The sequence below is a fragment of the Tiliqua scincoides genome, chromosome 1, assembly GCF_035046505.1.
Source record: "Tiliqua scincoides isolate rTilSci1 chromosome 1, rTilSci1.hap2, whole genome shotgun sequence".
In the NCBI taxonomy this organism is placed as follows: Eukaryota; Metazoa; Chordata; class Lepidosauria; order Squamata; family Scincidae; genus Tiliqua; species Tiliqua scincoides.
In genome coordinates this window covers 310,261,789-310,285,916 of record NC_089821.1, presented here as the reverse complement: position 1 = coordinate 310,285,916, position 24,128 = coordinate 310,261,789, and the positions used below count along the sequence as shown (strand labels likewise).

General features: G+C 46.2%; 2 protein-coding genes across 2 annotated transcripts in view; one reads left to right on the top strand and one right to left on the bottom strand.

Moving 5' to 3' along the window:
- NID2 (nidogen 2) overlaps positions 1-9,594 on the top strand; it is a 60,061-nt gene extending 50,467 nt beyond the window's left edge. Inside the window, 7 exon segments of the mRNA XM_066624359.1 lie at positions 42-211; positions 2,773-2,902; positions 4,326-4,497; positions 5,322-5,479; positions 6,900-7,023; positions 8,099-8,211; positions 9,197-9,594. Of these exon segments, the coding sequence (XP_066480456.1) occupies positions 42-211; positions 2,773-2,902; positions 4,326-4,497; positions 5,322-5,479; positions 6,900-7,023; positions 8,099-8,211; positions 9,197-9,207 (878 nt within the window). The 3' untranslated portion in view covers positions 9,208-9,594.
- Positions 9,536-23,590, bottom strand: RTRAF (RNA transcription, translation and transport factor). The gene is made up of 8 exons (XM_066629983.1): positions 23,445-23,590; positions 20,321-20,448; positions 17,496-17,595; positions 16,019-16,105; positions 15,774-15,862; positions 13,470-13,538; positions 11,738-11,786; positions 9,536-10,522 (listed from the first exon to the last, which is right to left on the bottom strand). Exons 1-8 carry the CDS (start codon positions 23,503-23,505, stop codon positions 10,368-10,370), a joined length of 738 nt encoding a protein of 245 aa, XP_066486080.1. The 5' UTR covers positions 23,506-23,590; the 3' UTR covers positions 9,536-10,367.
- Positions 23,591-24,128: the final 538 nt, after the last annotated feature.

Here is a 24,128-nt window from a genome sequence, read left to right as displayed (position 1 = left end):
GCTCAGCTGTGTAACACGTACGCCTCACTTTTAACCTGCAGGCCTGCCCAGTGTTGCCCCACCAACTGTCCAGCCATCTCCACACCCCAACATCAGCCCCCCCTCAGCAGGGACGTTCTTGCTGTATGCACAGGGCCAGCAGATTGGCTGCTTGCCCCTGAACGGCACGAGACTTCAGAAGGAGGGGGCGAAGACCCTGCTCTCTCTCCACGTAAAGTATTTTTCTGCAGGGGGGAGGGCAAGGGAGCTGGGATTCTGGCGAAGGGTGAACTTGGGGCTCACACACTGACTTCCTGCTGCAAGGCATTTTCTCCTTGTCAGTGTACAGTGCAGGACAAATCAAAGCTTGTCTGTGCTGTTCAAGCTGCTCTCCTCTGTCCCAGGAAAGGCCTCTTAGAGCCAGAAGGTGGGGGTGTGGTAAGCTGATTGCCTGTACATTGCTGTTGCTTCCCCAGCAGCTTTGAGCACGAGGGACCGCTTTCACAGTGCATTGCGGCACCTGCAGTACTTACCACGCCGCCAGTCCCCTCTGGCTACACGACTGCTTGGAGCTGAAATGGTATTCCATGCATCTTCTGAAATTCTGGATGGACATGTTCGATGCATCAAATTATTTTTAACGTTCTGTTTGGAGAGACATTTTCCACACAAGGCAGAGCAAAATTAGCTCGCAGTCTCTCTGGGTAGATACAGTGACAACACTGGAGCTCTTGACATTCCTGTGGGTAAACCCTATTTTGGAAGCCCATCTTAGCTTGTGAAGTCAGAGTGAAAAATCAGTTCACTTCTAGACTAAGGAAGGGGTCGGCAACCTACAGCCCCTGCCGGACAGAGCATGGCAGAGCTGCCTGCCCAAGCTGGCAGAGTCCCTGGGCCATGCAATGGCTCTGCCGTGCCCTCTCCACACACAGCAAATTAGGTGGGAGGCTTTGCCTCCCAAGCCAAGCTCCATGCAGCCGCTTCTGGGAATTTGGCAACCCGGAAATTTGGTGATGACTTGCTGATGTCATCGCCGACCATCTGGCTCTTTTGCAGACTAAGGGCCCAATCCTATCCAATTTTCCAGCACTGGTGCAGCTGCAATGCAGCCCCAAGGTAAGGGAACATATATGTTCCTATACCTTAAGGTGGCCTCTGTGACTGCTGCCCCACCACAAGATGCAATGCTTGCCCCATTGGCTCAGCAGCACTGGCACTGGAAAATTGGATAGGATTGGGCCCTCAGGGCGCAATCCTAACCAACTTTCCAGCACTGGCGTAGCTGTGCCAGTGGGGCATGTACTGCATGTACTGCGTAGCTGTGCCAGTTGGGGGCAGTCATGGAGGCTTCCTCAATGTAGGGCAATGTTTGTTCCCTCACCTCGGAGTTGCATTGTCCTTACATCAGTGCTGGAAAATTGATTAGGATTGCGACCGAAGGCTGCAATCCTATACACACTTTCCTAGGAGTAAGCCTGATTAAACGTGATGGGATTTACTCATGACTTTTGAGTAAGCATGCATAGAATTCTGCTGTAAAAAACCTTGGTAGATTGTATTCCCTTGTTTTGTTCTTGGAGAATCAAGGAACAGGAAGTGTGAGGCAGTCTTCTTTTGGATCAGATCCGGAGCTAGTAGTGGAACACTGAGTTGTTCCCCTTTTCCTCCTGAATCCTCATGTGCTTTTAAATCTGAATAAGAGAAAAACCCTTTGTGTTCTCTTCCTCCTCCCCTCCCCTCATCTCAATAATAATTTTCACTCAGACTTTTATGAACTGCAGATCAAGAAATGTTTGCTATGGCACTTTCCAACCTGGAACTTTTGTTTTTAACGGAAGGTAGCCATCTTCCACACCAGTCCTTCATGGACAGATGAGTTCTTGAGAAAAAGCCCTGCTGGGAATTGAGTGGATTCGCTCAAAATTAAAACTGGCACAGAGCACAACCTCCAAAGGTTCTGCAGGGAATATATTGTGCGTTGAGCAAGATGCAGCTGTCTGGAGGTCATGCCCTCATTTTACTGCTTCCCTTGCTCTTGATGAATGAAGGAGTAAAAGATTTTAAAAAAAAAAAAAAAAAAACCTTTGAGGGAGGAATGGAAGAGGGAACAGATTGGTGAAAGGTGGTGATATTTCTGCTCTTTGCAGAACTCCTTTGCCAAGGATGGTTTGACATCTGACATGCACACACACGCCATTAAATGTGTCACCCCTTAAAGGTACCCAGAAGCTGCCTGAGGATGGCTAGCCAGGCACTTTCACTAAAGGAAATATGAATTGTGTACTTATGTGAGTTCTTGAAAGTTGCTCATTAGCACTAAGACTAGCCCCTGGGACATAACAATCATAAGAGAAAGTGCCTTTTAGCGTGTGCAGAGTGCATTTCCCTTGGCCCCAGTATGATTGCAACTGAATATCAAAGGATGGGGACAATCAGGGACACACTACACTTGCCCATAGCCAGGGAGACAGACCAGGGACAGACTGCACTTGCTCCCAGTGTGGAAGGGATTGTCACTCCCGAATTGGCCTCTTCAGCCACACCAGACGCTGTGCCAGAACCACCATCCAGAGCGCGATACCAGGGTCTTTCGAGACTGAAGGTTGCCAACATGGGGACAATCAGGGAGGGAGGGAGGGAGGGAGGGCTGTTGTCCAACTTGTAGGCTTCTTTCAAGCATCAGACTGGCCAATGTGGGAACTTGATCCAACAGGATGGGTCACCTTCCGGTTGTTTAATAAGAGCATCCCGTATATTGCGATGGTCTTTCATGCATTTCTCATGTCCTCTTAGGGTTCCATTGTTGTGGGTATTGACTATGAGTGCAGGGAAAAAATGATATACTGGACAGATGTTGCAGGACGAACCATCAGCCGGGCAAGTCTCGAGCCAGGAGCAGAACCGGAGACCATCATCAGCTCCGGTAGGTGATGCACCTTCTGGACTACAAAACTGCCACTGATAATACACTGTGGGGCTGAGAAAGAGTGCCCTGAGTGAGGTGGGCTAGTCACCTTTGGGGAGGACCGGGTGATGGGTTGCTGGTCACATTTCTCTCCTAACCCACACCAAGAGATGGGGATGGAGTGGATTTTCTGGAAGAAGTCTTGTTAGGTTGAATACAGCCAGTGGCGTATTGCATTGCCCTGGTGCCTGGGGTTGTGACATCATGTGATGACGTCACTTCTGGATTCCCTCTGGAGGACAGGGTGCTAGTGGCTTCGTGCACCCTGTTAAGAGCATAAGAACAGCCTGCTGGATCAGGCCATAGGCCCATCTAGTCCAGCTTCCTGTATCTCACAGCGGCCCACCAAATGCCCCAGGGAGCACACCAGATAACAAGAGACCTGCAAGGCCTCCTGGGAATTGTAGTTAAGAACATAAGAACAGCCCCACTGCATCAGGCCATAGGCCCATCTAGTCCAGCTTCCTGTATCTCACAGCGGCCCACCAAATGCCCCAGGGAGCACACCAGATAACAAGAGACCTGCAAGGCTTCCTGGGGATTGTAGTTAAGAACATAAGAACAGCCCCACTGGATCAGGCCATAGGCCCATCTAGTCCAGCTTCCTGTATCTCACAGCGGCCCACCAAATGCCCCAGGGAGCACACCAGATAACAAGAGACCTGCAAGGCCTCCTGGGAATTGTAGTTAAGAACATAAGAACAGCCCCACTGGATCAGGCCATAGGCCCATCTAGTCCAGCTTCCTGTATCTCACAGCGGCCCACCAAATGCCCCAGGGAGCACACCAGATAACAAGAGACCTGCAAGGCTTCCTGGGAATTGTAGTTAAGAACATAAGAACAGCCCCACTGGAGCAGGCCATAGGCCCATCTAGTCCAGCTTCCTGTATCTCACAGCGGCCCGGAAATTCCTGAGCCATATCGCTGCTAAATTGCATTGCTGAACCATTTGATAGATTACTTCCAAAGCATCCTTTGGAATTAAACCCTGTTTTGTTTGAAGTGTTGTCTCGATTGCAGTTCTGCCCTGAGTTCTACGAGTAGTAGAGCACCAGCTTAGAGTAAGTCAGGCTCATGGGTTGAGAACCCAGGAGTGTCCCTAATTCCCCAAGGCTTTGCAGAGATTGAGGCCCTGGCAAATGAGGGACTGGTGGCCACAGAAGAAGTACTGGTCAGGTCAGCATCAATGTCTTGGGGTCCTGGGTTGGGAAACATGAAACCACTGGAGAAACACTGAAACTGACAGATCAGGAAATGGGCTGCTAATGGTGCCACATTCTTGTGCAATTTTCTGTAGCAGGCTGCAAACAGACACTCACCTTCCGTGGTTCCCCTAGTCTTCCAGCGACCATTCTCTTCCTCTTGCTTTCACATCCACAGGACTGATGAGTCCAGAGGGCCTCGCCATTGACCACCTCCGAAGAACCATGTTCTGGACAGACAGTGGCTTGGACAAAATTGAGAGTTCCAAACTGGATGGCTCAGAACGCCGCGTTCTCTTTGCCACGGACCTTGTCAACCCTCGTGCAATTGCAGTGGATCCCATCCGTGGGTCAGTGGCTGGGGAGGGGCCAACTTTGGCTTTTGAAAAGGCTGTGTGTCTTCCAAGGTTTAAGCAGATCATGGAAGATACTGTGGCTGAATGATGTCATTAACTTTATGGAATTTGCTGCCACAAGATGCAGCAATAGCCCGTCTTGGATGGGTTTAAAAGGGCTTTAGATCAGGGCTGCTCAAACTTTCAACTTTAGGGATGTTGGACCTTTAACAAGTGTATAGAAGAGAGAATTTCAGCAGGCGCAACTTGTCATCCCACAGATGACAAGCTGCACCTGCTGCAATTCTCTCTTCTATACACTTGTTAAAGGTCCAGCATCCCTAAAGTTGAAAGTTTGAGCACCCCTGCTTTAGATAATTCACATAGGCTAGTCAGTGGCTTTTTGCCATGAGAGTTAAGTAGAACCTCCATGTACATAGAGGTTTTCTGTCAATAGCAGAGGCTGGTGACAAGCGGGGAAGGCTGTCCTTTTCATGTCCTGCTTCTGTTTGTGATTATGCAGAAGTATCCCATAGCAGTGAATTCCATAGATGGTTTATGCGTTGCTCAGCATAAATAATAAAGCCCCAAGCCTGGTGAAATGTGAAACACTTCCTGAATGCCACTGGTGTGGGTCTCATGCATTTCCCAAGTGGAGTGCCACCTACAAAAAGGCCCTGCTTCTTGCAGATGCCAGTTTCACATGAATAGATCTGCTGGATAATCCGCAGGGATGGGAAGAAGCGCTAATTAGATGCCTGTTCTTGTCTTGTTTTGCCATTCAGCTGCCTGGCTGACCATGTTGTTTTTGCCCTGTTTACATATTGGTTTCTCTGCAGGAATCTCTATTGGACAGATTGGAATCGCGAAGCCCCCAAAATTGAGACGTCCACTGTGACTGGAGAACACAGGCGGATTCTGGTCAACCGAGACATTGGGCTGCCAAATGGCTTAACCTTTGATCCCTTTTCCAAATTGATTTGTTGGGCAGATGCAGGTAAAGTGGATTTCTTGTAAAGGAATGGAGTGGTGTGTGTGTGAGAGAGAAACGGTATATTTAAAAACACACCCGCTCTTTTTCTTATCATGTGGTTTAGAACCAAAACCAAGATGTCTGAAATGGGTCCGACTGGAAAGTCTAAATCAGGGGTGGGTTTGCAGCAGAATTTGCAGGGTAAATTTCTGGATGATTGACAAGGGTTTCTGGCTCTGGTTTGACATGCTGCCTTGAGCACATGGAGATGCAAAAAGAGGATCATAAAAATTATAATAATAAACAGTGGCAGTAGCAACAGGCACTTTCCCCCCTCTTTAATTATGCTGTTGGAATCAGTAGTGATTGAGCTGCAGATTTGGAGTGGTGACTGCAGGCCACCAGTGCCCTCACCACGTGTTTGCTCATGGGGTACAGGAGGTCATCAGCGCAGCCCTCTCAGCCACCATTTTGCACTTGGATCTGATCAGTGGATTTCAGGATATATGGAGAGATTGGTGGATCAATGATAGTGGGGGAATCAGTTGCTTCCATTTGCCTGGAGGCTTGGTTTTACCCATGAATCGCAACGAGTGCATAATGGGTTGTATTCTCAGTTGAACAAGTGCCAGAGCCCCACAGTAGTGGCTTTGTCCATTGCTGTCTGGAGCCCTTTAAACTCTTCTGCCCCAATGCCAACAGCACCAAAGATTTTGACAGACTCTGGCCCTTCTTACAGCCCCTTTGCTTGTGTCACACAGTGTGGGGAGGCGGGAGCGAGAGAGCTTATATGAATGGCAGCTACTGAGGTGCATATTAAAAGGAAAGTGTGTGAGAGACTTTTACAACCCGAATGATACAGTAGCATTACACTGTGTAACAAAAGGGAATCATATTGTGTTTCTCTGAATATTTCAATGTTTGTTAATTTTGGTGCAAGGATTTCAAAACTGCTATTTTTGGCATTGCATCAATAGTTTAGCCACAGCTTACACTATAACGTGATGTGTGTTATGATGCATTAGGCCAGCGATTTTCAACCTTTTCCATCTCATGGCACACTGTCAAGGCACTAAAACGGTCAAGGTCAGGTTTTTGATAATTGCCAAGGCACACCATGCTGCCAAGGGGGGGGAATCACATCCACATTGGCCCTACTAATAAATGACTTCCCCCAAATTCCTGTGGCACACCTGTGAACCACTCGTGGCACACCAGTGTGCCACGGCACAGTGGTTGACAATGGCTGCATTAGGCAATAGAACAGATGAAAACAAAATTTAAGATAACTAAAGAGTTTTGTTGATACAAAAAACCTAAGCACCATTGGAATCAATGCCTCTAAATTGTATACGAAATATTAAAAATTCAACAGTGTTTTGCATGTGGAGGGGGGTGGAAAACGGCACCTATTATTCCCTGATCAAGTTTCTTGTTTACAAAGGAACCAAGAAGCTGGAGTGTGCGTTGCCTGATGGAACAGGACGACACATTATTCAGAACAACCTCAACTACCCCTTCAGCATCATTAGCTACACCAATCATTTCTACCACACAGATTGGAGAAGGTGGGCCCCTCCTTGGAACTCTGCAGCCCCAGAGTGTATGAGGAAAGACCCTTTTGTAGTCTTTCTTTGTGGTCTTATGTTAAAATTTGCAATCTTTCCCCCCCCCCCCCCACTGCTCTTGAGAGTCAGGTCTTCAGGAAGTAGAAGGGATCTAGTCAGAAATGTAGCCAGGAGAGGGTGGCACAGTAAGTATGGCAGTCTCTGTCTTACTGTTGGAGCCATTCAGCTAGTGTAGGGGCCACTAACATGGTGCATTGCAGCACTTGCTGTACTTTTGTTGATACCGCGCTAGCCCCTCTGGGTGCGCATCTGCATCTAGTGGTCTTTCTACAGAGGCCATTCTGTGCCGTGACAGACAAGGCAGGGACTCACAAATTCAGAGGAGCTGAGTGCAGCATGGGTGGGGGGGAGCACATGTGGAGAAAGGTAGCCCTTACAGTACTCAGGCCGAAGCTGTTGAGGACTGTACAGGCAAGAACCAACACCTTGAATTGAGCCTACAAACAAACAAGTGGCCCATGGAGCTCAAATGGAACCCAAGCTATACATCTGCCCAACCTGGAGGGGCCTGCACCACTTTCCTGGTGGCCTTTGCACTATTGGTTTGGATGTGAAAAGGTCTCCATGTGTTTTCTCCTTGGTATTTACAAGGTGAAACAGCCTTGGGAGAGACTCCATACTGTCGAAGCAGGCCTCAAAAAATAGTTTTCCTCAGTACGCTTAACTCTATGGTCTTGGTCTCTTGTGATGTCACTTCCGGCTTCTGGGAGACTCCTCTGGGTTTTGCAGCTGTTTCTAGGGCAACTCTCTGTAGTAATGACAGTTATTCTGCCAGCAGGGGAAGAGGGACAATGCATTACTACAGACAGTTGCCCTGGAAACAGAGCTGCAAAACCCAGATGAGTTTTTCAGCTATTTTCAACTGCTGTTCTCCAAACCCCCACGGCACACCTGCAGATCTTTCATGGCATACTAGTTGAAAATCACTGCCACAGACATTTCTTGATAGGAGTGGTGTTGCTTTTGGCAAAAACAGCAGTTATCTTTTTTTCTTTTCCATTTCCTTTCTTCACAGGGATGGTGTTATAGCTGTAAACAAAGACAGCGGTGCTTTCACGGGTGAATATCTTCCAGAGCAGCGAACACATCTTTATGGAATAACAGCAGTTCACCCATACTGTCCAGGAGGTAAAAACTAGAGCTTTTCTCTGAAATGGTGATGGGTGATGCCTTTCACAATCACTCTTTCTCCCTGCAAAACAAAAAGCCCCACTTTTTTGATGAGCACTCTTAAGAACAGACTCCCTCTCCCCAAAACGAAGCTAAGGTAGATCTTCCAGTATTGCCTCTAATATTAGTATACAAAGATAAACTGCCTCTGCAAATGGAGGTTCTGCTTAGACCTCATGGCTATTGACACTTTGTTCATGAACATATCTAACTGCACCCCCCTTTAAAACTTATCAGAAGTGTTTTGCCTGCACATCTACCACCTGTCAGTGTCACTGATGACAACTCTGTCAACACCCAGAGTTTGGTTGGACTAGAATCATCCCTGCACACCACTTGTCTTCTGAACAAGAGTACAGGCTGAGTCTCATTATTCATGAGGGTTCTGTTCCCAGAACTCACGTGGATGGCAAAAATTGCATTAAAGCAAATCTGTTTAAAAACAACGTCACTTTGGCTAGGCAATTTAAAAACAGCCTTGTTGACCTTTGTGATATAAGGCTTAGGCTGCAATCCTAACCACACTTTCCTGAGAGTAAGCCCCATTGAACAAAATAGAACTTCTGAGCAGACGTGGGTAGGATTGTGCCGAGTCATCAGGCAGACAATCCATCAGTCTCTCTCTCTCTCTCTCCAGGTGCTTAGAAAGACTTCACTCTGAGCCAGCAAACCCTCCCTTCAAAAAAATGCAAAGTGATTATCTTTCTTTCAGGTGCTCAGGGGGAAGGGAGGGGTCACTTGCCTTGAAGTGAAGCTGTTCTAAGTGCCTGGAGAGAGAATGATTGATGGATTGTCAGCCAGCTGCTTTCTCTCACATTAATGAGGCTATTGTTACTTTTTTCTTTTAATTTAAAGGGCCCTTCTCATCATGTTGAGATAAAACTGTGGGTGAAAAATCTGTGGATAATTAGGTTCTGTATTCCACACATTTCTCTTTTTACAGGAAGAAAATAAGACACTGGTGCTGTGAAGGAAAGGGGACCAGTTCCAGCTGCCCGAAGACACCCAGAGCCTGACTTTGTTGTACCCAAAGAGGACCCCCTGCAGCTTCAGCAGGACAATCAGAAGGATGTACTGAAGGGAATTAAGTGGTTTAACTTAGAGCAAAGTTATCCAGTATTTTTAAGTTATACCTCAAATTTTTACTACTGTATTTTTTTTACCAAATGAAAACATTTTTATGTATTGCAAAGAAAAAATGGTGCTATGGAAATGGTAGCTAATAATACTCTTTTGCTAATGGGAACAACTTTGTGTTAAAAAATGACCATATAAACATCTCTGTACTCCATTGTTTATTTTATTGGAAAAAACACAAGAGACTCTCCACTTTTAAAATTTGGGGGAACAGAAAGAGGAGCCTGTTGGCTTAAAAGTGAAATTCTCAAGCGGGCTCCTACTGCAGTGTCCAGTCAGTGTCACAGCTCTGCTCTCACGAGAAGGGGGGGGGGGTTGAACTTGTCTGTAGTTAAGAGCCATGCAAAAGTGGTTCAGGGCATCTTGCAGGAATTCTGTACAAATTCCAACCTCTTGTAACTTCTGCCTCAAGGCGGGGCTACACGAGACTATGCTAGAATAAATTTTTTCAACTCTACCCCCCCCCCCAGAAATTCTGGGACAGTGAGAGTGTCACACTAGCTGACTGTATCTTCTCCCGTTTTCTAGGCTATTCTAGGAACTAAATAAACACGACAGTTGTTGTTAGGCCCTGTTACTTACTGACAGGCCTCAGAAACCTTCTGGGACTACTGAAAGGTTCAGGTAAAACCAGACTTTCATTCTGCCTAGAATCTCACATGAAGAACTGTGTGCTGTGATTTAGTACCAACAAGAGTAGCAGCAGCAGCATGAATTCCCAACTCTTGGAGGCTGCCATGTGCCCTTGGAACCAACTTAACTCAAAATGGAGGGCTGGACTTGGCAACCTCTCACTAAAGGACAACAGTGTGCCTCTCTTTAAGCCAAGCTTTATTTATGTACAGAAAAATGAGATGCAGTGGCCCGTCCTGGCAGTTGCCCCTGCTTTCTTTCCGGACATCCATTCTGAGTTGCATGCTAGGATGGAGGAGTCTAACTGTGCACAACAGCAGGAGAGCCGGAAGCCCTTTGCTCACTCATCTCCCAACTTTGCCCAGTCTGTGGTCAGTTTTTGGATCAGCAATAATGGCTTGAACAGCAACTATGGCTTCGTTGATCTTGGTCTGCAGCTCTCGCAGCTCCTCTATATGTAGCAGGCGCAGGATCTGAGCAGCTTCATTGAGAACAGCATCTGGGGTGGGTGAGAAAGGGAGAGAAACAGGACTTGCATTTAGTTGGCCCTTCCTTTGATCAGTGGCCCAAGTCTGGTAGGCTGACACTTCAAAAACCAAGTTCAAAGGAGGACTTCTGACTCAATCTTTTGACTTAAGTGTGCCCTGGGCAAAGGGATGGCTAATTTCCCTATTCCTTTCTGCATTTTAATCTAGGCTTGTCTCAAGAGTCTGCACAAAGACGCACATAGAAAATTAAGCAAAGATTTGAGAACAGTCCAGCCCAATGTCCAATAGATTGTTCTTCAGTAGCAGAAAGGCATCAGGCCCTCTGCTACTGGCAGCATTCAGATAGCACACAAGCCTCAACAATGAAGAACCAAGTATGCAGCCTCACACTCAGTCAGGCCTTGGTTCAGCAATTTGGTATTCTGACTAGCAGTAACTCTCCAAGAGTCCAGCGAGCCAAGGTCCTCTGAGGATGACCCCTTTTGCATGCAAAGCAGTTGCTTTGCTCTGAACCACCAGCCACCAAATCTGTCCATATAAAAAGCCTAGCAGGAAAAAGGGCTGGAGAACAGACAATACCCCTCTATAAGGACATTCCAGCTTGACTGCAGCCTGCATTTCTCAAATCCTTTAAGCAGAGTTGGGATGTATAACATCAAGCATCTATTCTGCAAATGAACATGCTGAGCTGTGGACTGAGATCATGCTGGGATTTTAAAAAAGGACAGGACAGGGGTACTTTATCACTGATGGGATGGGGGAGTTGCAACATGAGACTCAAAAGTAGCAGCCTGCATCTCATACAACCCAGTGGCATCCGGGGGAGGGGGGGGAAGAACTACATTTTGCAAGGCAACTCAACGCACCCTGTAAATTGCACCTCCCCTGCCATCAGAGCCATTCTTAGCAGTGCAGAGGCACTTCCTCCGCGTTGCTCTTGCTGCTTGAAATGGCTCTGGTGGCAAGGGGAGGGACAGTTGACAGGAGGTGCCTTGCAAAAATGAGTGCTTTACTGCCCAGCCCCTCTGGGAACACCACTAACGCAACCAGAGCACGCAGTAACTTCCAGCAGGTAAAAAATGATACATTTTCTCAGCACTCAGAGCTACATTCTCCACAACAGAATTAAGAGTACTATACAGTAAACGTTTTCTGATGCAATAAAGCAGCAGTATGGAAAGATCTAGGAGGCAGACTTTTTAAAAAGCACATCATGAAGATCTTACCTCCTGTGTCAAAGCCAAGAATGTGCTTTTCTAAGGCAACAGGCAAACCCTTTAAAAACAAAAACAAAGAGCAAAACATTTACAGTGAAAGGGAATTTAAGTACACTATTAAGGATCCACTTATCCAAACCACAGCCAGATGATTCCACCAGAGTTACAAAGCCAACACAAATGCTATTTCTAAGGTCACCATGATGTATATTCCTCTCTGGGAGAAGACTTGTTCAGACCCTTGGCTCTGGTACAGCCGCCTCATGGCCTTGCTAATTCTAGGATAGTGGGGAACCAGAACTTCCGTTTACCAAGCTCAAATCCTGCTCCTTGCTTCCACTGATTTCAAGCTGAACTATCCAGCAATACATGGTTTGTAGGGTTGTGGCCCCAGGAGTTAAATCCCTTGGGAAGAAAAGAGCCTTGGAAGCAGAAGAAACTTTGTTCCACAGCAAGGCTGCCAGAAGTACGTACATACAGTACTTCAAGTTACTGAATCCTCTACTATTTCAACCAATTATAAACAGTAAATTGTAAACAAACACCTGAAGCTGTCCAATACCAAGTCAGAACATGGATCCATATGGTCTACTCTGGCAGCTTCTCCAGGGTGTCAGGCAAGGATACTTCACAACTTAGTGATCCAAGAATTCTTTTTTTAAAAGTCTATTCAAAAAGTTTACTTCTTGAAGATAACAAGTACATTACCCATATTACTGATAATTGTTAGTCACAGAAAAATAAATCCAACACAGTTAAAATTATAATGTTCAGTGTTTGTACCATATTTAGGACATTAGACATACTCTGTGAGGTTAGCAAAACCTCTGTATAGGTGCTTTTAAAGTACTGAAGTGAGTTCACTTACACGTACTAAACAAGAGTTACACTCTTCATTAGATTATCTTTAACTACACACCAAAACTAAATTAGCCTCCATTAGCAATGCACACTCTTCACTTGAAGCTTCCCTGACTAAAATTGGGCTCTGCTTATGTATCACTTAACGTTTAAACTGATGTAACTTGCCAGTGAAACTGCAGTGCTAGCTGTTAAGTACCTTCCTCTACCTACTGGCCTTGAGCAGGTGCCATGAGAAGATCTCTACAGCTATTCTCACACCTCACACTGCTACAATCAAAACTGCCACAAGGGATGAATGGGTACTGTGGTCTCAAGAGTACAGCCACCTGCCGGCAGACACAGTCCTGGTGCCTGGAAGGCGTCTGAGATGCTTTGAATCAGCTGACTTCCATCCACTATGCTAGCAGCTGCTCCCAACACAACTTTCCTCACTGAATATTTCCCACTCTGGGAGGGCTACTTCCAAGTTCACAGGTTTCTAGAAACCCTTCTGGATTGTTGGGCACCAACCTCCTTTGGCACATTCAGCTGTTGAATTCTACATTTAGCGACCCAGATCTGGAGGGGATCCATACTCCTCAACCACAACCACAGCCTCCTCCAGAGATACTTTCCAAAGTCTCCAGCTATTTCACACATCATTTCACCGCCCTATACTATGACACTAAAGGGTCCCTCTGAAGAGAGAAGAGCTTTTTTATTTAAGAATTCTGCAGCATTGTGGTTACTTCTGAAATAGAGCCCTTTCTATGCAAGAGTGCCGGGATGAAGAGAGAGAAGAAGACACTCCCCCAGAATTGCATCTTAAGTATTTTAGCTATATTATGTCATGAAAGAGATCATAGGTGAATTATTCACAGGCTGTACAGAGACCCACCTCTTTTGACTGGTTTGCCTTTGCCACAGCATCTTGAGTTAGGCGTTCCTGGACCAGAATGCGAATTGCCTAGAAAGGAAAGAAGAGGCCCAAATAAGTCCAGATCAACTCCTCCTGTCTAGAAATGTCTGAAAGCTGTCAAATGAAGATGGTGGCAAATTATAATTTATACTGCACTGTCAGTATAAGTGGTGCATAGAAGCACTTGCAGTTACACATACTTGAACTTTGCTGCAATTGCATCTTCTACAACTATAGGGTGTCTCAAAAAATGTACATACATTTTAATGTGGTCTAATCCATACATACTTCATAGTATAAAACTTGCAACATTTAAACACTTAAGTGGAGCAACTGAAGAGGTATGGAACCATCCCAGCACTCACGCTGGTGGATGTCTGTAGATCCCTTAATCAGCAATGTAAAGATACCAATGGGGAACATTTCAAGCACTTGGTCCAATTCTTTAACTCAACAGTTCCCGAACTGTGGGTCCAGGACCCACCAGTGGGTCATGACTTAATTTTTGGTGATTTGCAAAACTGAGAGGGCAGATTAGGCTATGTGCATCAAGGGTTAAACAAGTTGCTACTGGTTGAGAAACTTCAAGACTTTCTAAGGGTTCATTGGCCATTTCTCATTACGACAGGCCCCTGCAGAGGTGCAACTTGGGGTTTTTGTGCTAGCCTGCAAGCCATCCTCCCCCCTCCCCACCTTTTTGTTTCCATTGAGAATAAAAGAACTAGGCGTTCCTAGTTTTGGAATCATGACTGGCCCTCCCATTTTAAATTCTTACGGCCAAGTTTGATGTTGCAAGTGCATGTTTTTCAATCCTACTAGCTAAAGGGAAAGCATCTTCAAGAAGGGGCAACTGTGAGCAGAGACACAGTGCTGTGATGACAACGCATGTTTAATCCTTTCTCTGCATGCTTCCCACCCACCCCCCCCACTTCAACCATGCACATGTAGCATCTGGAGCCCTATGCAGAGAAAAATGTGTGCATGTGTGTGTGAGAGAGGAAAAGAAAAAACTGCACATAGGAAAAAGCATAATTCCAACCCCCTCCCACTGCTTTTCTATACACAAAGCAGCAACATTTAATTCAGCCTTCAGGGGGGTCTCTTCCAGTCCATGTAGTCTGACTAGATACTAGACTGGATGACTCTAGTTGGAGGGATCATCATACTGTCAAAGCCAGGTCCATCACCCCCACATGTTTACCACTTGGTGCCAGAACTGAGAGTTTTTTCCCTGGGAGTCTGAGAGATATTTCTATCTGTGCTGTATCTTCAAGACTGTCAATTTGGCTAACATACCGTCTACCTAATTCTACACAAAGAAGATAATACTAAATATGAGCAGGGAAATGAACGAATAGTCATAGCCATTTACGAGTTCGAACAGGCTCCTCCAAGACCATGACAATGTGTACTTCTGAAGTGCCAAAAGATCCAATATAAAGTCCACACATCTTTTTCTGCCAAGCCAGTGCAGCAGATCCTCTTGGAACTGATCTCCCAAATCATTAACTGAAGCAAAATCAAAAGGACCCTTAGTAGACTGAAATCATTTGGAAGTAGGAACTGCAAATATCAATTAGCAAAAGGCTCATTTAGTAGAGGGTAAATCCCACTGCACGAAAGGCCCAACCCTATCTAATTTTCCAGTGCAGGTGCAGTTGTGTCAGCGGGACATGCGCTGCATCCTGTAGTGGAGAGGCAGTCACTGGGCCATTCTTAAGGTATGGGAACATGTGTTCTCTTATCACAGGGATGCATTGTGGCTACACCCATTGTGAGCTGGAAAGTTGGATAGGATTGGGCCCTTAATCAGTGGAGCTTACTTCTCAGTGAATATGCTTGGTAGTAAGTGAGACATCCCTCCTCCTCAGAGGCAGATTTTACAATCTTGGTCTTTTTCTATGTTTCACTTAAGCACATCTTACAGGATTGCAGACGGAGGTTAACATTAGGAAGATCATTCTAATATTTAAACACACAGGGGTGTGTTCTAAGCAGGGGTGATTCTAAGCAAAAGGTGTTTCTAACAATATGTGGGGATCCACTGAGGGTGTCTTGGGAAGAGGGTATATTATCTCAGGGCACTGCCAAGAGAGTCATCATGCCAGTGATCAAGGCTCTGGCCTCCTTTTCAGACATCTGCCAAGCAAATACAGAACAAAGACCCTAGCAGCTTTCAGAAGGCAAGGGAAGGACTTTATGCAAGCCATGTTTTCTCAAAAACTTGTTAACTATCACACAGCCAGGGATTACGGCACAATAATATAATATTAAGCAACTAACCTTGAGCATCACCAAATAGTCATCATGACGCTGGATCTGAAGGAGGTTTGCCAAAGCCATCACACCAGCTTTAAAGTCAGGATTGTTCACTGTGAAAGGTACACACAAGTGGATTTCAAAAATAAGCCTCAACTTCTGTTTAGGGCTGCTTAATCCAGACACAATATGCTCAAAAGTATAAATGGAGTATAAATATCTCAAATGAAGCTAGCAACCAAGCAAGCAGGAGTTGAACCTTCACTCACCATCCAGATTTATTAAGGGCTCTGCATTTTTGGCTGCATTGTCGGTGTTTTTGGCGCCTTCAGGCGTGGCATCCTTGTACTTGTCAGCTGTTGAAACAAAAAGCCATTTTGTTCCATGAATCACAAGAGATCAGAGAACTAAGAATGAGCTAAAAATGAAAGAAAGCTCCAGGTCCACAAAGAGAACAGGCATTAAATAATTATCCTCATCCACAGAGAACAGTCTGTGCATGGAATTGCAACAGCTGCCAAGTTGACCAAAAATACCATTTTGGGTTCTTGTCAATCAATCACAAATAATAATGAAACTTGTCTCATGTTCAGTGGAAAAACTAATCTGGATTTTGTGGGGGCAGGTGGGGAATAATGCGTCAGAAGAAACCAATCCAAAGTAGAACGGTTGTTTGCAGGAAGGATGCGTCTATGTAACCCTTCTTTTACCCCATCTTGTTTTTCCTTGGAATTCATTTTCCCCACACTGTGGTAAATTCTGACTGACTGAGTTGCAGGGAAAAAGTGAAGGACAACGAAGAATTAAAATTCACTCGCACATCCCTCCCTGTCACTCTGCTGCTGTTTGTAGGGACCTACATTCCCAGACATGGGTCTTTGTCAAATGTATAGCTCCACCTTAAGTAGTAGTTCAGCATTAACACACATGTGTTAATCACTCTGTGATGGGACACAGAGTCAGTCTGCAGGTATTCAAGGGTAAATCCTTTAAGACTGATCTTGGTTATCTTATTCCCAAACATACAAATCCTTCACAAATTAGCCCCAATGATTTTGACAGATCTTAAGCAGGATCGAGCTGGAAGCCAGTTAAAACAACAGCCTTCAACTGACCTGAAAGCAGGTCAGTTATTATGGTCTCAAGCCATTAAGGCTAATGGTCTGAAGCTCATCACTTTAAGTTGAAGTCCATTAACAACTGAATTCAAGAACAGTAGCTATGCTAGTCCATTTCCAAAAAAGAAAAGTGGAAGGCTAACATATCTATGTACCCTGCCAGTGTTTCCAGAGCCTACTGACTTTGACAGGCCTGCTGTGGTCTCTCGATGAAATCTTCTTAGCTTTGACTGAAAAAACCTTAGCTTTCAGGATAGACTCCTTTATTTTTCATTCTCACCTTGCTTTAAGCCTCCTCAGTTACACATACACATAACATTCAACGCTTTTCCTACCCATGTACCTGACCAAATAGACAAGAAAGCTTATGCCATGGATACTGCTTAGCCTTGAAGGTGCCCCAAGACTCCTGGTGGTTCTCTTCGAAAGACTATAGCCTCAGAGTGGAATAAAGGAGCATTGTCTTGACGCACTTTACAAGCTCAACCGATATATTAAAAGTAAACGATAATGCAAATCAATGGGTACTTGCTGGTCCCTCACTCCCATCTGAAACATTAGACTGCATCTGAAATTGCAAGCACACCCCCCTCCTTCCACACAAGAGATGCTGAGAAGCCAAGCCTACCATTGTCCCCATACTCAAGTCTAACTGCCAATCCCAGAAGCCAGTCAATAGTTTCTTGTCGTTCTTGAATGCTGAAGGGGCAATTCACATCTTTGAGGTACTGTAAGGAATAAAAAGAGAGATGCAGAAGTTAGCATAAAATGGCAACAACTGCAGATCTGGTCACGTCATGGCGAGGGGGGACGGACAGAAATAAAACTGTTTACTGTCAAACCTCATTTGATGCTTTCAGTTCCATATTTCCATGCCTAAGTACACCAAATATTTATCACTCTGAAAAGTTTAAACACATACTGTATACAAAGACCATAGCTGTGCCTTCAAGGCACAGGCTGCAGTTACCCTTCTGAAAACTAAGCAGGTCCAGATGAGGTCACTGCTTGGAAGGGAGCCTGCCTGAGAACCCCCACGGACTTCACCTGCATTCTCCAGAGGAACACCAAGATATGCACGTAATAAGTGAACAGAGGATGAGTGGGGAATTTCTCTTTGTGCGAAACCAACAAGAAAAGTGCACAACAGCAGCCCTGTGCTTGTGACACTCCGATTCCTCTCGAAAGCTCCTGCAGTGACATATGCCTGAGCTTAAGGGCATTTCCAATCCTCAAAAAGGCCAACAGCAACATTAGGCACAATCCCACATAACCCAGAATAACCTAAAGACAGCTCTCTCTGGAGCATCAATGGCTCAGTCCTACTGGCAGTTCAAGAATCCAATCTGAGAGAAGCATCATCTGAATGAACAATGCAGGGCCTTCAAGGAAATGCTGACCACTGCCATGATGGGCAAAGCCTGGCACTTGCCCCAAGCCCTTATGAAAAGCAGATTCTTGCAGGCAGAAGTGATGTGGGTTGCCCAGAAAAATTCTGAATGGAGACATTTTTCAATCCTCTAAATAGACTAGGATCCAATTTAGCATGCTTGCTTGACTTATATTTAACAAACAAAATACAAAATGTTCACCATGATAATTTTACATGCTGCATAAATATCTCAAACATTTCTCCAACTGCCAAAAGCATTTGAACTGAAATATTTGATAAGAAACAAGGATCAAAAATTAGTGTGCTCTGAATGCTATATACTGAAACTAATATTATGAATAATCTAGGACATAAAGCAAAGGCACTAAAATGTTTAGTGTACAACTTTTGAGCACAACTAAAAAGCTCTGCACTTATACGTATACATGCGGGTCCATAGATTTGATTCATTGTATACAGGCGGGCTGCAAAGGTTGCATGCAACCTCTCCAAGCCCCAGGAAGGTCCCAGGGATGTCAGAAAGGCACATCTGGTTTTTATAAAAGGCTGCACGTGTCCACCACAGGCCTCAGAAAGCCTCCCAGACATGACTGGAGGACAGCTTTGGTTGTGTCCGGAGGTCCTATTGGACCTGATCCACAGATTTGCTTATCTGCAGGTTTTGGTATCTGTGGGGGGATCTGCGAACAGATCCCTCATGGATACTGAGTCCAACTATACATGCATGCTTCCTAATGATAGTCATCTGAAAGAAAAAAAAAGTTGATTGCAACTATCCAGTTTTGATTTGCACTGTATGTGTTCATTAGTCTAGTGTTTCTCAAATTTTAGGTGGGTCCCCATTCATTTCAATGTGTATTTTATTTTTAATACGTTAAACTTGATACTACCATGTTATGTGACTGCATTTGGGGAATGATACATTTGGAACCGGATATGGAACAACTGATTGGTTTAAAACTGGCAAAGGAATGTGACAAGCCTGTATATTGTCACCCTGCTTATTTAACTTATATGTAGAGTACATCAGGCAAAAGGCTGGGCTGGATGAATCACAAGCCAGAGTTAAGATAGCTGGGAAAAATATCAATAACCTCAGATATGCAGACAATACCACTCTAATGGCAGAAATGAGGAGGATCTAAAGAACCTCTTGATGAGGGTGAAAGAGCCTGGGTTTATAGAATTATTATGAATGTTCTGGTGAACATTCTTAAGTTATGTTCTGGCGAACAACTTATGCTTAACATAAGTTGTAATGCAGGATCAGACCATCTAGTGTGGCACTCTGTCTCCCACAAGTGGCCAGTCACAGGTTTCTGGGAAGCTCACAACAGACCAAAATGAAGTCAACTATACTCCTCCCTGGGCTCAATCCTAATCAACTCCCCCAATGTTGATGCAGCTGCACCAACTGGGTGCAGCTCCATCCTGTGGTGGAAGGAACAGTGATGGAGGCCGCCTTAAGGGTAAAGGAACTTTTGTCCTAAGTCAGGGTAAGCCTCTGCTTTCCCAGCAGGTCTGCTTGGATCTATGCCAGCTCTTTTACAAGGAGAGTAAGAGAGAGAAGAAGAGAGGGAGCAGGGATAGGATCCTGGCCCACTGGGATCCACCCCCCCACCTAGAAACTCAAGTTCCTCCCTCTCCCTGCCCCATTCTTCACACTGCTAGTCCCACACAACAGCTTACAGGTGTTCCCATAGGTAGCTGGTGGCAGCAGCCCCAAAATGGACACCAGGAACACATGCAATATTTGTTTGGACTGGGCTGCTTTGTCTGCAGCTTCTGGCAAACAGAAGCACATGAAAGTTCTGTGCACCAGAACATTCATAATAATTCTATAAACCCATCAGATGACCTTCTCTAAATTAAGATGTTTCAAACCTCTTTGCCTTTCCTTATAGGGAAGATGTTCCAGAGTCTGAACTTTTTCACTGCCCTTCTCTGAACCTTTGCCCACTCTCTAACAGCTCTTTTAAGATACCCAAAGCTTGATATGCAGGTGTTGTGAAACAGAAACCCTACCCAGATGCAGCAGGCAAGTCTTCAAATGACACTACCTTTTCAAAGGACTTTGTCCATTCTGTGGCATTGTGAATGTTTCTTAAATTCCCTCGGTCTTCAATCTTGTAGTGACGGATTTTCTGGTCTTCAAGCCAAACAATAAAGTTTCGAAATTCAGTTTCATCTGTGAGGATAAATACAATTCATAGAAAAGCAGTCAAAGTCCATCCCAAGCCATCCACTTCACAGAGTTAAGAGGTATGATCAAGAGGTTCCTGGGACTAAAGCCTTCAATTCCCTGAATTTCAACCAATCAGATTCAGTTTTACTGCCATCAGTGATCCAGTGTGATCTGGTCTCAAGCACACAATTTTCAAGAAGATGGCCAAATGTTTTAAACTGCTATCAATAAACAGAATTCATTTTCTTCCAGGAAAAAACCACACATGCACAACAGCTGCTGCCAGTACTATATACTCTAGAGCAAGACATCTACCAGTGTCATTCCTCTCCCAATCCCCCTGTGAAAATACAACAAAGTTCAGCAGTGCAGTAGCCTCACACATTGCTTGAAAACAGCTCCCTCCTTAACTATGCTAGTTTCAGTTACCAGAAGAACACTGCTGGTCTGATCCACGCAGTCTGCTTTTGCTTCCAACAGAAAGCCAACAAGGAGGCCACAAAGGCCTCAGTGTTCTCCCACTGTACATCTCCTAGCAACTACTAATGAGACACACATTGCCTCTATACATGGAAGCTCCACATAGCCTAGCATGGCTAACAGTCATAGATGACGGAAGCCCCTTGTGAATTTGTCTCAAAGTTATTGGAACACCTTGTGGTAGTATGTTTATTTTGTGTTATGGTTTTTTTTTAAGCCACTTTTGGGCCCAAATGCCCCCAAACAAAGTACAGAGAACCCTCTGCTTTACAGGTTCACTTTACAGTTAAGTCACCTTACAACAGACTCTCTGTAGGTTCACTTTACAACAAGACAGTTACTCAATTTATGATGGGCTCATGACTGCTGTCAACAGGACCTCATGGGTGACCGATCAATCAGAGATGCTAACAATAGCCTCTCAGGGAACAGCACAATTTTTAACATCACATCTGTGTGTATGGAGGTAAGGATACAGCTGAAGCAAGCCGTGATGCAAATACAAGCCCTTTAAGTAGTGTCTCAGCTGGTAGCAACTTTTCTAGAATTGTGGCAGTGTTCATTAAGGCTGAAACAGAGACGCCTGCGTTGGCTCGGTCATGTTGTGAGAATGGATTATGGCCGGATCCCAAAGGATCTCCTCTATGGAGAACTTGTGCAAGGAAAGTGCCTTACAGGTAGACCACAGCTGTGATACAAGGACATCTGCAAGAGGGATCTGAAGGCCTTAGGAGTGGACCTCAACAGGTGGAAAACCCTGGCCTCTGAGCGGCCTGCTTGGAGGCAGGCTGTGCAGCATGACCTTTCCCAGTTTGAAGAGACACTTTGCCAACAGTCTGAGGCTAAGAGGCAAAGAAGGAAGGCCCATAGCCAGGGAGACAGACCAGGGACAGACTGCACTGGCTCCCGGTGTGGAAGGGATTGTCACTCCCGGATTGGCCTTTTCAGCCACACTAGACACTGTGCCAGAACCACCTTTCAGAGCGCGATACCAGAGTCTTTCGAGACTGAAGGTTGCCAATACAAACATCCTTGTAATTTGTGTTTTATAATTATAACATTGTGTAAATTGATAACCATGGCACCTAACAAAGCACAGTAGGTACTTTTAAGAGAGGGAAATAGCTTAGTTCTGTGCTAGAAATTTCAGCTTCTAAGGTCTTGGAACAAATTGCTAAAAGACAATGCATACTGGGTTCAATAATGATGCTTTGCAGCTGTTGGAGACAGACCCATATTCCCAGACCTGGGTCTCCACATAATGTGTAGCTCTACTCAAAGAGACACAGAGGAAAGTGCTCCAATGCACAAAGGGTGGCACCTGGACATGTGAAAACCTGCTCCAAGTTTACGAATTACTTGACTAGCAGCGATCTTCGTATGTGACTAGGCTGTAGGCGTGTACACACACACACATACACACCATTTTCACTGCAATGAGAAAATCTCAGCCAGCTTACTAGGAAGTGCCTAATTGGAAACCCAATGCAAGATGGGAAGCAGGACCCTAGGACTGACTATACAAGTCTTAGTTGTGTGTAACACAGGGAGAAGAGGTATTTGACAGTATGCACATATAACAAAAACAAGAATAGCAGAAGGATGGAAATTCATTCTACTCCCTAAAAGACGATGTGAACTTGGAAGGGTGACTTAGCAAGAACCAACTGCAAGGAGGCAGGCTGCAGGAACCCAGCACTACCCACATCACAGGCTACCTTCTCAGAACAGCAACCCATCTTCTGCTGCTTATCGTCCCCTACAAGCCTCTTATGGCAAATAATAAAAGTATTATCTACTTTCCAGCCCAGGGAATTCACACATTCAATGGTCTGAAAAGTCCTTATTTTGTCCTTTTGTTTGCTTTAGGATTAAACAGCAGGCTATCTTGAAGATCTTGCCAGAAAGGCAGCATTTTACCTGGAAGTAAATCCCACTGAACTCAAAAGGGGCTTATTTCTGAGTGCACACACCTGCAGACACTGTAAGTACATCACAGCCCTGCTGGATGAGAGAAAAGGCCCATCTAGTCTAGTGCTGCTTCCTCCCCTCCCGCTCCTGCTTCAGAGGGGGCCCAAGAGGAACTCTGCACCCCCTGCTGTCCAGGGTCAAAGGAATGGCCTTTGGGGACGAACTTTCCTCCACGAACCTGCCCAACCCTCTTCCAGGTGCCACCCACACCCAGTGGCAGGGAGTTCCACAGGCAACCACCAGCGCCGAGGGGTGTGTCACGTGATGACACCCAGCGGCAGGGAGTTCCACAAGCAACCACGTGGGGGTTCACGTGATGACACTCAGTGGCAGGCAGTTCCACAGGCAACACCCAGAGGCAGGGAGTTCCACAGGCAACCACCAGTGCTGAGGAGCACGTGATGACACGTCACATGTGAACGGAGCCCGAGTGGGCCGCACGGCGGGGCTGCGGGCAGCGCGGGCGTCATCGCGACGCAGGGCGGGCCGGGCAGACAGGGAGCGGGGGGTGGCGCTGGGTGCGGCCTACCCGCCCAGCCTGGCCTCACCTCGGCAGTTGAACCCGGCCGGGTTATGGTAGTCCAGCGCCGACAGCTTCCGCCGGAACATGGCGACTGACGAGGCCTCGAGCGAGCGCTCCTCCGCCGGGCGCTGACGAGAGGCAGAGGGAACGGCGACGCTCCTACTGCGCCTGCGCCGCGGCCTTGTCGACTGCGCACGCGCAACCGGGCTCTGGAACCCGGCCTCCAGCTGACTGGCTGCTGGGACGGCCAATCCGCGCGCGAGGGGCGGGGCAAGGGGAAAGGCGGGGCAGAGCAGGGGAGGTGGTGCGAAGCTCTTGAACGACAGCGGATGAGGCCAATAGGGGCGCAGGGGGTGCAGCAGTGTCACGTGGCTGGTCTACTCAGAAGTAAGCCCCATTGGATCCAATGGGGCTTACTCCCAGGAAAGTGTGCGTGGGGTGGGGCTCTCAGGCTGCAGTCCTGTCCACACTTATCTGGGAGTAAGCCCCATTGGCTCCAATGGGGCTTACTTCTGAGTAGACCTGCAGAGGATGGGGCTGTTGCTCTGCATGGGGCAGCCCCCCCAGGAGGGGTTTGCAAGCAGGAGGCCGCTGATGCCCCACAGTAGTGGCATAGCTGGGGGGGCAGAGCACGTTTTGCACCTACCGGTGGCGTAGCTGGAGGGGGCAGAGCACTCAGGCTGGCAGCGGGGCGGACAAGCGGCCCCTC